General features: G+C 46.7%; 1 protein-coding gene across 1 annotated transcript; it reads right to left on the bottom strand.

The window, feature by feature from the left end:
• Window positions 1-3,069: 3,069 nt before the first annotated feature.
• Window positions 3,070-12,816, bottom strand: LOC130380442 (zinc finger protein 431-like). The gene is given in 10 exon segments (XM_056587653.1): window positions 3,070-6,021; window positions 6,024-7,160; window positions 7,365-7,431; window positions 7,683-7,795; window positions 8,862-8,928; window positions 10,070-10,353; window positions 10,959-11,025; window positions 11,302-11,414; window positions 11,585-11,721; window positions 12,547-12,816. Coding segments are annotated over 10 exon segments (2,352 nt in total). The 5' UTR covers window positions 12,567-12,816; the 3' UTR covers window positions 3,070-5,674.
• Between the last annotated feature and the right edge of the window lie 571 nt (window positions 12,817-13,387).

The raw sequence follows: 13,387 nt of genomic DNA, 5'->3' as shown, positions 1-13,387 counted from the left end.
CCTGTTATTGATTTCCTGCACACCTGACTACCTCCTCCATCAATTTCTGTCACAGCCCTCTCCCTGTACAATATTTCATGTTAAATACATTTCAGGATCAAGTTTGAGATTCAGTTTCAGTATTACTTGTAATGAAACCTGACGTGGGGCTGGCACCATCATATCTGTGACATCATCTGCAAAAAGCAGTGACGAGATCCTCACGCCCCGTGCCCACTACCTCCGTCAGTTGTCCGTTGCCCATTGACTTTGAATGGGGACGGACGCGCAATGCATTGTGGATCCGTCCGTTCAGTTGGAGCGTTCGCCACCGTCAGAAAGTTGAAAAATGTTCCAACTTTTTCGGCAGCGACGGTTCCGTCATCCAATCAGATCGCGTATGCAAATTTAAGCACTGTGACGCGACTCGGGCTCTGACGATACTGGAAAGCGGGAAAGCGGGTCATCTTGCCTCGCAACAAGCAGGAAGAAGCGGGAAGAACCCGGCGAAGCGATTTGATTGGCCGACGGATGCCTCTGCAAAGACTACTCCCCCATCCGTCAGCCACGCCTTCCCACGTCCGTTGACTGACGGTGCAGTGGGCACGAGGCGTCAGACCACCGGACTGCAACCCCTCCCCACCACGACTACGCCTCGATATCCTGTCCATGTATATCACAAACAGGATTGGTGACAAGGCGCAGCCCTGGCGGAGAACAGCACCTACTGAGAACGAAACTGACTGGCTGCCGAGGACGCGAACACAGCTCTCGCTTGTGGAGTACAGAGATTGGATGGCCCTGAGGAAAGACCCCCTTACCCCATACTCCCGCAGCACCTCCGACAGTTTTTCCCGGGGGACCCGGTCATACGCCTTCTCCAGATCCACAAAACACATGACGACCGGATGGGCATACTCCCAGGCCCCCTCCAGGATCCTTGCGAGAGTAAAGAGCTGGTCCGTAGTTCCACGTCCAGGGTGAAAACCGCATTATTCCTCTTCAATCTGAGGTTTGACGATCGGCCGGACCCTCCTTTCCAGCACCTTGGAGTACACTTTACCAGGGAGGCTGAGAAGTGTGATACCCCGGTAATTGGAACACACTCTCTGGTCCCCCTTTTTGAACAGGGGAACCACCACCCCGGTTTGCCACTCCTTTAGCACTGTACCCGACTCCCACACAATGTTGAATAGGCGTGTCAACCATGACAGCCCCTCAACACCCAGAGCCTTTAGCATTTCTGGCTGGATCTCATCAATCCCTGGGGCTTTGCCACTGCGGAGATGTTTGACTACCTCAGTGACCTCAACCAGGGAAATTGACGACGAAACACCATCAACCTCGAGCTCTGCCTCCAACATAGAGGGCGTGTTATTCGGATTCAGGAGTTCCTCAAAGTATTCCTTTCAACGTCCGACAACCTCCTCAGTTGAGGTCAACAGAGTCCCATCCTTACTGTACACAGCTTGGATGGTTCCCCGTTTCCCCCTCCTGAGGTGCCGGATAGTCTTCCAGAAACACTTTGGTGCCGACCGAAAGTCCTTCTCCATGGCCTCTCCGAACTTCTCCAACACCCGCTGCTTAGCCTCGACACGGAAGCAGCTGCAGCCCTTCTAGCCTGTCGGTACCCCGCAACCGAGTCAGGAGTCCTCCAGGATATCATATCCCGGAAGGTATCCTTCAATCGGACGACTTCCCTGACCACCGGTGTCCACCATGGTGTCCGAGGGTTACCGCCCCTTGAGGAGCCTAAGACCCTGAGGCAACAGCTAGCCGCCGCATCCTCAGCAATGGAGGCTTTGAACAGTCCAATAACAAACGACCGCTCGGGTTTAGATCAGGGAGGCCGTTCCTCCCCAGCACGCCTCTCCAGGTGTCTCCATCGTTGCCCACATGGGCGTTGAAGTCTCCCAGCAGAACTACGGAGTCCCCTACTGGAGCCCCATACAGGTCTCCAAGAAGGCTGAGTACTCTGAACTGCTGTTTGGTGCATACGCACAAACAGCCAGAGTTTTCCCCCCCTAAAACAGGGAGGCGACCCTCTCGTCTACCGGGGTAAACTCCAACACCGCAGCGCTCAGCCGGGGATTTATGAGTATCCCCACACCCGCCCTGCCCCTCACGACCTCGGCAACTCCGGAGAAGAATACATTTCAACCCCTATCCAGGAGTACGGTACCAGAGCTGAGACTGTGTGTGGAGGTAAGCCCCACCAGATCTAACTGATAGCGCTCCACCTTCCTCACAAACTCCAGTTCCTTTTCCCACAGCGAGGTGACGTTCCACGTCCCCAGAGCCAGCTTCTGCCGCCCGGGTCTGGTCCGTCGAGACCCCTGACCTTCGCTGCCACCCATGTGGCTGCGCACCCGACCAACGCGTCTTCCCACAGGTGGTGGGCCCATGGGTTGAAGAGAGGGGGGGTACCACGTAGTTTGTTCGGGCTGTGCCCAACCGGGCTCCGTGGCAAACCCAGCCACCAGGCGCTCGCCATCGAGCCCTCCGTCTGGGCCTGGCTCCAGACGGGGGCCCCGGGCTTCCTCCGGGCCGGGTCACATCTCCTCTTCTTCCGTTATTCATTGGAGTTTTTGAACCATTCTTTGTCTGGCCCCTCACCTGAGACCAATCTGCCATGAGAGACCCTACCAGGAGCACAAGGCTCCAGACAACACAGCCCTCAGGTTCACAGTGACACGCAAACCACTCCACCACGATAAGGTGACGGTTCCCCGGAGAGGGGGGAGGTAACCTTTCCCCGTAATTTCCTTCTTTTTTTTTTTAACATGGTTAAAAATAATTCAAACTAAATAACGAGCATTAAAATGCAAGAAAAAAATCCTAAGCAATAAATAATAAAGTTAAAATAAGGTTTTTTTAAATTATGATGTTCAGCCCGTATGTTAAAACAAATCAAAGCTTTTGGACCAAACAATAACACAATATTTGAACAGATTTACCGAAACCAAACAAGAGAAGAACAGAAATTCAGTGCTCCGGCTCAAAACAGTTTATTTTTTTCCGAAGATTTTTTTAGTTTTGATATAGTGGTACATTTTAAGCCTTTTGCATTGGTTCTTATTGGTGGTTTGTTGAATATACAGGTTCCTATTTGATGAACGACATATCAAAGACGTATCAAAGTTAATGCATGTGGAACCACAAGGGGGCGGTGAATCCTCCTCGGTGCAGTTCACCTTCTGAACTGCAGCGAGACACACACACACACACACCAAGTTAAACGAAGAAAAGAAGAAGAAAGTTCCAGCACGAACCCTACCCCTGTTAGTGAACACACAACATAATGAAGGATTCATCAAGATAGGCTTGTTCTCCTTTCCCCACAGCAACTCAATTACAAATTCACTCAGAGTATTGAAGAACCACTCGTCACTACACTGTCTTGTGTTTCAACACATTGTAGTACGTTGGAGTTAAACTGGCTGTGTGAGTGAGTGAGTGAGTGAGTGAGTGAGAGAGAGAGAGAGAGAGAGTGAGTGAGAGAGCAGCAAAAGGGAAAAGTTTTGCGCGCCGGACCCATTTGACTTCACCCTGCCCGGGGCCTGGCTGGCCAGAGACAGCGTTTCTCTCGTTATCGGATTGCAGAAAAACTCAACCAAGAGAACGACGATGAGCAAGTAAACACTCTATTGTATGCTTTGGGCAAAGATGCAGAGCCGATATTTAGCACGTTCACGTTCTGAGGCCATGAGGATGATGACCACAATGAGGTTATTAACAAGTTCAACGAGCATTTTGTGCCGAAGCGGAGCACCGTCCACGAACGTGCGTGTTTCCGCAGACGTTCCCAGCTACAGGGGCTACAGGGGGAGAGTGTGGAGGCAGAGGGTGACATCCCAGGTGGGCATGTCCACCTAGATGTGGGACGGATAGATGAACAACGTTTGCTACAGTCCAATGGGAAGGCTGGTAGACTGATCTATCCAGCACACATCTAGGTGGACACACCGACCTGTGATGTCATAAGGGGCAGATTTCCAAAACGGCTTGTTAACGGCCAATCACACCACACCTGGTGGCATGCCATGGGACCTTTAACCTTCTGCCCAACTGCCCCGACACGCGCATACGCACACCACAAAAAGCAAGCAAAGAAGTTATTCAACACAGACACCAATTATTAATAAAATCAGAAAGCGAATCAAAAGTTGAAAGCGTTTAATCGTGATGAAAAGAAAAACAAAAAGCAGTCATTTAAACCAATACCAGACAGAGGTCTAAATCAAAGCGTCCCGTTACCCCGTGCCAAAGTGTGCTTGAGACAAACTGCTTGGGTCGCTGTAGCTGGCGTTGCACTGCAGACACACGCAGGGCTTCTCCCCAGAGTGAGTCCTCAGGTGGATCTTCAGGGCGTGGCCATGACAGAAGCGCTTCATGCATTGGTCACACCTGTAGGTAGGGCTGGGCGATATGGACCAAAACACATCTCGATATTTTCGGTTCGAATGGCGATATACGATATTATAACGATATTTTGAACAAAACAGGTAAAGTGTGTAGTATTAACTCTGCGCCACTATCAACCATTTATTTAGTGTTTTTTTCTTTTTTTTGCTCAGCAAAGCACAGCTGTGCTTTAACAACAGATACGTAAGGGATAATGTAAAGAACGCCGGTCATTATCGGGAAAATAAGCCCCGACTGGGCGAACAGGACACCGACCTGAAGGGGCTTATTTTCAATAATGACCGACGACGTTCTATACATTATCCCGCTTATTACACGGTTACTTGCCTAAACGAAAAAATAACTTCATGGTGTATCTTTTTACAATTTATTTGTAACCAGCATTCGTAGTGTTGATCAGCAGAGAAATTGTCCGCCGAAGACGTTGACGTCGCATAACAACCGAAGACGCTGGAGTTGACAAGTTACCGGACTATTTGCAGAGTGATACCATAGACGTCATCGGAGACAAAAAAAATCCTGTTTTCCTTGACAGCCTCTTCTATAATATGAATGATTTTAGCTTGTGCGTGCCTGTGCCCGCGAAAAATCACACGCAAGCTAAAATCATTCAAATTAATGTGTTTTATTTTTTATCTTGCACTTTTGGAGCACGTACTACTTTCTTGCGCTCCGCCTCTGACTACGAGATGGTTAGTGTTACAACTTTCTGCTGTCGGCTCTCAGACAGGTTCCCACCAGGGCCGATGCTCTCTCAGGGGCAACACACCCTTCACTTTGACCAGCAGTGGGTCTGCTTATAGGTCGGAATGAATCGGCCACCGATTCTTGCCGGGAGCTTTATTCTTTTACACACAACCGGACTTGATCATTACTTCACTAAACGTACATGCACGCTACCGCTCGCTCGTCCACTGCACTCACACGCTGACCACAGACACACACACACACACACATGCGCACCAGATACTTTCTCGTGCGAACGAGATACTTTCTCGTGCGCACCAGATACTTTCTCGTGCTCACGAGAAACGTTTTGTTTGATGTGAAACGCCAATGGGTGGGAGAACGCTACGTACATATAAGGGGAGGGATTGAGCAGCTGAACATGGTTTGTAGGCTCAGAGAGCAGCGGTCAGCTTTATAAAATAGCGCTCGCAAGGCAACATCAAAATAATATATAATATACCGGTATGGCGGTATTGTCTCAACTACATATCGCTTTCAAAAATATACCGGTATAATTTTAAAACCTGTATATCGCCCAGCCCTACTTGTAGGGCTTCTCCCCAGAGTGAGTCATCATGTGTGTCTTCAGGGTGCCTTTCTGACCGAAGCACTTCATGCATTGGTCACACCTGTAGGGCTTCTCCCCAGAGTGAGTCATCATGTGGTGCTTCAGGGTGCCTTTCTGACTGAAGCACTTCATGCATTGGTCACACCTGTAGGGCTTCTCCCCGGTGCGAGTCGACATGTGGGACTTCAGGGAGGAGCCAAGATGGAAGCACTTCATGCATTGGTCACACCTGTAGGGCTTCTCGCCGGAGTGAGTTCTCATGTGGAGCTTCAGGTATCTTGTCAGACTGAACCGCTTCGTGCATTGGTCACACCTGTAGGTTTCACCCCAGAGTGAGTCATCATGTGGCTCTTCAGGTGGCCTTTCTGACTGAAGCACTTCATGCATTGGTCACACTTGTAGGGCTTCTCCCCGTTGTGAGTCGACATGTGGCGGTTCCGGGCGGAGGTATGAAGGAAGTACTTCGTGCATTGGTCACACTTGTAGGGCTTCTCGCCGGTGTGACTCCTCATGTGGGACTTCAGGGCGGAGCTTTGAATGAAACACTTCGTGCATTGGTCACACCTGTAGGGCTTCTCCCCAGAGTGAGTCAACATGTGGAACTTCAGGCTTCGGCCATGACAGAAGCACTTCGGGCATTGGTCACACCTGTAGGGCTTCTCCTCCGAGTGAGTCAACATGTGGAACTTCAGGCTGCGGCCATGACTGAAGCACTTAGGGCATTGGTCACACCTATAGGGCTTCTCCCCGGAGTGAGTCGACATGTGGAAGTTCAAGGTGGAGCCATGACTGAAGCACTTCATGCATTGGTCACACTTGTAGGGCTTCTCACCGGAGTGAGTTCTCATGTGGATATTCAGGTAGTCTTTGTGAGAGAAAGACTTCGTGCATTGGTCACACTTGTAAGGCTTCTCGCCAGTGTGAGTCCTCATGTGGATCTTCAGCTTGGAGCTCTCTCCAAAGCACTTCATGCATTGGTCACACTTGTAGGGCTTCACCCCTTCGTGAGTCATCATGTGGCGGTTCAGGACGCCTTTCCGACTGAAGCGCTTCATGCATTGGTAGCAACAGTACGGCTTCTCGTCGTTTTGGGTCCTCATGTGGATGATCATATTGGCATTGTTGGGAATAACCTTTCCACACAAGACACCGGGCCGGCCCTTGCGGCCGCCCTGATGCCCAGTCAGCTCCTCAAGGCGGACAAGCCTCACGCTGCAGTTCAGGCTCTTGGCCACGCTGTGGTCTGCGGACAGCGAGCTCAAGCCCTCCAGTTCTGACACGGCAAAGAGGGTGTCATGGCCGTCCACCGCCAGTGGGCCCTCCCCTTGTCCGTAGACGCTCAGGATGCGCAGCTCCCCGCTGTGACTTGACATGTGGGAGGAGCCAGGGGCGTCCACACGCAGACTCTCCGAGGTGGCGCCGCGCTGTGTGCTGCAGTCTCTGATGTCATTGCCGTCTTCTTCAGAGAGGAAAACAGAGAAGAGAGAGAAAGTAATGTTTTTAATTAATCATTTTCACAAAGGTATACAGTATGTACTTTGTACACACTTGTGTATTGGAAGAATTATATTTTGACATTCTTTCTAACTTCTATTTGTTGATTATGCATTTTTCCATTTTATCACGGTCGTTTTCTTGCATAGATGCAATGTGTATTACTAACCTACGGCGGGCATGCCTCGACCAATATCCTCTTCAATCTTGATTGAAATGGTGTCTGGGGTCTGCTGCTTTCGACATAAGAAGGAAACACACAAAAGACATATTCTTTCATTTTCACAGAATAGTTGTCAATCCCCACTACCGACAGATTAGGCATTTTTACACTGCACTTGGAACGTCCTGCAATTTCAATGTCTTCCCAGTGTATTTTTTTTTTGTTGATTCAAGACCCCCGCATGCAAGAATGAGTTCACATCTGAGTGTAGGCTTAAACACTATTTAAGAGCAAAAATGCCAACATATTCTTTATTCTGCTAACCAGCAGTTCCTCGCTACGACTGGACATGTGGGAGGAGCCAGGGGTGTCCACATCCAGAATCTCTGAGGTGGCGTTGCGCTGGATGCTAGGGTCTCCAAAGGCATCGCAGTCTTCTGCAGAGGGAGAAAAAAAGGAAAAAAATATTGTTTTGATACATTATATGCATAAAATGTGTACTGCTGACAAAGATTCACAGTTTTGGAGAGGTATGTCTCCTCCAACACCCTCCTCCCTAGACTCAAAGCTCAAGTGGTTGGCCAGGATAAGGACACTCAACGAACACCAGCCTAAAGTGATCTGATCACAACATGACATGCGAGACAAGCGTGTTACGTATTTTAAGAACATAAGCTGCCTCCACATAGCCTCTAGGAAGCAGATTCAAACACACAAGCTGTATTACCCTCACAGAACCACTACGAAGCAGATTCAAACACACAAGCTGTATTACCCTCACAGAACCACTAGGAAGCAGGACCAAACATATAAGCCGTAAATACTATACATAGCCACAAGGGGAGCAGGATCTTACTGAAGGCTGCAATAGCTGCTCCATCCACAGAAGGCAGCACCTCAGACAAGTGAGGAAGCCGAGGCTAATACGTCACGCCGGCTCCGCCCACTGCTGTGGGCCACGTGGATTTGAAACAAAACAGACAACAGAGCCAGTAAACAAACCAGAATCTCTCGGCAGCCATACTTAAGGGTTAATATAGCTTTGGTCAGCTGGGAGACGCTCAGCATGGGTAAGACACGCGTCCTCTCCTTTTGCTCCCTAGTTACCATACTGAAATACTTAAACAAATAAAGTAAGATAAGCGATCATGGATTGGAATACTTTCTTGGAAGAATGCTGCAAGCGCAAGAATTATATTTTGACACTAAAAAGCAACAACGTGTCCTTCCCTCTAAGCTGATCAGCTAACATTCATACATTATGAATTCCTTAATGTTTGAGAATGATAAACCAGCTCATGTGGCAAATGTCTTGAAACCCTTCTGGGCTCTTGACTGATTCCATCTTTGAAATGCTACTCCCAAGTTTGACTCGTGTTTTAGCAGGGTGCTGTTCATGATGCTTTTCCAAAGAGGACCAGGCTTTTTAGCGCAGGTAAAATCAAGTACATTCTCAGTTGATCCAGGTCGTTTGCTTACATAGATGCAATGTGTATAACTAACCCACGGTGGACAAGCCTCCACCAATATCCTCTTCAACCTTGATTGAAATGGTGTCTGGGGTCTGCTGCTTTCCACATAAAGAAGGAAACACACACAAGACATATTCTTTCATTTTCACAGAATTGTTGTCAATCCCCACTAACAACACATTTTGCCTTTTTACCCTGCCAAGCTGGTTCGGTCGCGGCTTGGCACGCCCTGCAATTTCAATGTCTTGCCCGTGTTAAACCGAGGGGGTCAAACCCCCCTTCCCCCTTGAAGACTTTTATGTTTGCTTTAGCTTTCTGCTAAATCTTAAATACATTGCACTTTCTAAAAAGCTTTTTTAACTTTGCCTTTATTTTCTATTTTAATACTAAAATGCCTTTTTAACTTTGTTATGTTTTCTTTTACTTATCAGTTATTTTATTTTATTGTATGACAATGTTTGCATGTGAATCACTGAGTCTGCCTTGTGTATGAAAAGTGCTAGATAAATAAAGTTGCCTTGCCATCGTCTCTGAGCTGACTTTCTTGGTTCACCGGAGAAGGCGGGGCTACACACCGAGTGTAGGACTCTTTACAATGAATAGCAAATAAATATTTACATATTTTTTGATTCAAGACCCTCGCATGCAAGAATGAGTTCAAATCTGAGTGTAGGATAAAACGCGATTAACTATTTACAAGTGTAAAAATGCAGAAATATTGTTTTTTTTGCAATCCACTTTGCTGACGAAGCATTGTAAGGAAAGTTTGCCAGGTACTTTCTCTTAGATCGACCATCTTTCGTCTTCTTTAAATGCGACTGCATCACCTTCTCTCCCATGATGGTCAGCAGCTTGCGGATTTCACCGTCTCTCCAGTTACAACTGTTCATGTTGATATCGCTGCATCGTCTCTGTTGTAGAGACAATGCAGCAACACCTCTACCCAAGCCCCGCCCCTAGAACCGCAAAGCTGTCTTATCGCATTTACATCAAATGAAACCCCCAATATGTGTAGGGTCAGAGAGGGTTAATAGGGGTTCGAAATAAAGCCTGTAAATTACCTCGGTCAGTGTAAACGCGCGGATCACACGGGGGAAAAGTTGAGCATAAGACGTGCATATTTGGCGGTGTAAAAACGTTTACTGAATCATAAAGGTGTGGGCTTTCAATGGGTTTGTTTTAGAGTTGTAACAGAGGAAACCTCTCTTTTGGATGGTGAATGAGAAGATGATTTCCAACCTGCACACTCAGCTCCTTGCGGCAGACCAGCTGCTCGCCGCGCTCCAGGCTCTTGGCCACGCTGTGGTCGGCAGACAGCGAGTTCAGGGCCTCCACTTCTAACGCGGTGAAGAGGGTGTCATGGCCGTCCTCCGCCAGTGGGCCCTCCCCTTTTCCGTAGACGCTCAGAATCTTCAGTTCCTCACTGTGACTGGACATGTGGGAGGAGCCAGGTGCGTCCACACCAAGAATCTCTGAGGTGGCGTTGCGCTGAGTGCTACGGTCTCCAAAGGCATCGCAGTCTTCTGCAGAGGGAGAAAAAAAAGGGGAAAGTAATTGTTTTAATGCATTATTTGCATAAAGGGAGGCATTGTGTATTTGTACTCGTGAAAGAAACTCTTTAAATGCATACAACATTGACACAGAGGGTTTAAAATGTGTGCTGCTGACAAAGATTCACAGTTTTGGAGAGGGACGTCTCCTTCAGCACCATCCTCCCTAGACTCAAAGCTCAAGTGGTTGGCCAGGTTAAGGACGCTCAACGAACACCAGCGCAAAATGATCTGATCACAACATGGCATGCGAGACAAGCGCAATAATTCTATTTTGACACTAAAAAGCAACAACGTGTCCTTCCCTCTAAGCTGATCAGCTAAACTTCATGCATTATGAATTTATTGATGTTTGAGAATGATAAACCAGCTCAGGTGGCATCTGTCTTGAAACCCTTCTGGGCTCTTGACTGATTCCATCTTTGAAATGCAACTCCCAAGTTTGACTCGTGTTTTAGCAGGGCGCTTGTCATGATGCTTTTCCAAAGAGGACTAGGCTTTTTAGCGCAGGTAGAATCAAGTACATTCTCAGTTGATCAAGGTTGTTTTCTTGCATAGATGCAATGTGTATTACTAACCTACGGCAGGCAATCCTCCACCAATATCCTCTTCAACCTTGATTGAAATGGTGTCTGGGGTCTGCTGCTTTCCACATAAAGAAGGAAACACACACAAGAAATAGTCTTTCATTTTCACAGAATAGCTGTCAATCCCCACTACCGACAGATTAGGCGTTTTTACACTGCCAAGTTGGTTCGGTCACGGCTTGGCACGTCCTGCAATTTCAATGTCTTGCCTGCCTATTTTTTTTTTGATTCAAGACCCTTGCATGCAAGAATGAGTTCACATCTGAGTGTAGGCTAAAACGCGATTAACTATTTACAAGTGCAAAAATGCCAAAATATTCTTTATTCTGCTAACCACCAGTTTCTCGATGTGACTGGACAAGTGGGAGGAGCCAGGGGCGACCACCGCCAGAATCTTTGAGGTGGTGCCACGCTGAGTGCTACGGTCTCCAAAGGCATCGCAGTCTTCTGCAGAGGGAGAAAAAAAGGAAAAAGTAATTGTTTTGGTACATTATTTTGCTTTTCCAAAGAGGACCAGACTTTTTAGCGCAGATAGAATCTAGCATCAGCCTAGAATCTATGCTGCCAAGAATCTATTACATCAAAGAACAAAAATACTCAATGAGGAAAGTACACACCTTCACTTTTAAAATGGGTCTGCAAAGTCTTTAAGGATAGCTGTGTGCCTACTAATACGCGTTTCCATGTGCTCTGTCTGGCAGGCAACATCCCGCCTTGAGAGAAGCTGCTGAATGTAAGCACTTGATGAGCTGGCCTGCGTAGAGACAACAAAGTAAAATCAGTCCTCAATTTTTTATAGTGTATATAGTCCAGCAGCAAGTTGCAAGAAGATATAACATAAGCATGTTTAGTGAATTACATTAGCCTAATACTTAAAATTTGTTATATGAAATGATATTACATCATTGATTTGTTTACATAATTTAAAGTTCATCTCAATACCATGACATCAAGCTCTGCAGAAATCTGCTAATAACCCTTTGATTTGAATCAGGTGTGAAGGGGAAAACATGCCTATAATAGTGCGTTCCAGGTACACTTTTTTTCCCGTAAATAACCAGCTAAAACTGGGAGTACAAGATGGTAGAAGGGTGCGAAAACACGGGTTACCGGCAACGCACCATATGTATTTAGGATGCGTTTAACAGGTCATTCTCCTCATCAGTAAAACGCTAAAACTACTGCGGTCCAGTGGCCGGTAAAATACAATTGTATTCGTTTGTTGTATGGTGAGAAGACCTTGTTAAACATTGCATTCCCTTGGTATCCAAGCAAGCAGTAGAGATCATTGTACCCCCTTTGTTGAATTTTGCCCATTCTCGTGTGATGCCCCTTGCTTGCTGAGGTGCACACTCGAGTTACATTGCGTGTATTTATAGTTATGAATGGGCGGCAATGTATTAGTCCGCTGTCCTTTCTTTAATAGGTCCATGGTATTTACACACATAACTGATGCTATCTACCGTTACATTAGCGACAGTAACTTAGCTGTAGCGCTAATGCTAAAGCAACATTATAATGCTAACAAGGTAACCATATACAGTACAGCAACACAATGATATGACGTTAGTTAACTTACTTTTTCGAGGTTTTGTACATCCAAACACTGAGCAACTGCGATGATTCGCTCGTTTGCAAGCCACGGTGTCTCTCAAGGAACGAACTATGTGTACACGTTCGTAACTCCTTTTCTCATGGGCGGTCGGGACAAATAATCTGGGCGGGCAAAATAAGAGAAAGGGGAGGTAACCTTTCCCCGTAATTTCCTCTTTTTTTTTATTAAACATGGTTAAAAATAATACAAACAAAATAAATGCAAGAAAAAATCCTAAGCAATAAATAATGAAGTTCAAATGATACCGTTTTTTATAATTATGATGATGATGATGATGATGATGATGTTCAGCTCGTTTGTTAAAAGAAATCAAAGCTTTTGGACCAAACGATAACACAATATTTGAACAGATTAACCGAAACCATCAAACAAGAAAAGAAAAACGGAAATTCACTGCTCCAGCTCATAACAATTCATTATTTTTTTCTGAAGATTCTTTTTAGTTTTGATATAGTGGTACATTTTAAGCCTATTGCATTGGTTCAAAGTTTCCCTCTGGTTTAGGAACTTTCTACACACATACAAACACACCGGACAAACACACACACACACACCAAAATAATTAGCAAACAGAAAAAGAAGAGACCCACCCGACACAAACCCAACCCCTGTACATGACCATACGACATAAGGAACGATTAACCATGGTAGGTTTGTTATCCTACCAAGTGTATCAAAGAATCACTTGACACTACACTGTGTCTTGTGTTTCAACTCATTGTGGTAATTTGGAGCTGATTGGACAATTCAGCCAATGAATCTAATAGGCTACCTCCCTCAGCAGCATTCGTGCATTGCGCAACAT

Source organism: Gadus chalcogrammus, chromosome 4 (genome assembly GCF_026213295.1).
Source record: "Gadus chalcogrammus isolate NIFS_2021 chromosome 4, NIFS_Gcha_1.0, whole genome shotgun sequence".
NCBI lineage: Eukaryota > Metazoa > Chordata > Actinopteri > Gadiformes > Gadidae > Gadus > Gadus chalcogrammus.
The sequence above is the reverse complement of the archived record's forward strand: the minus strand, read 5'-3'. Positions and strand labels throughout refer to the sequence as shown.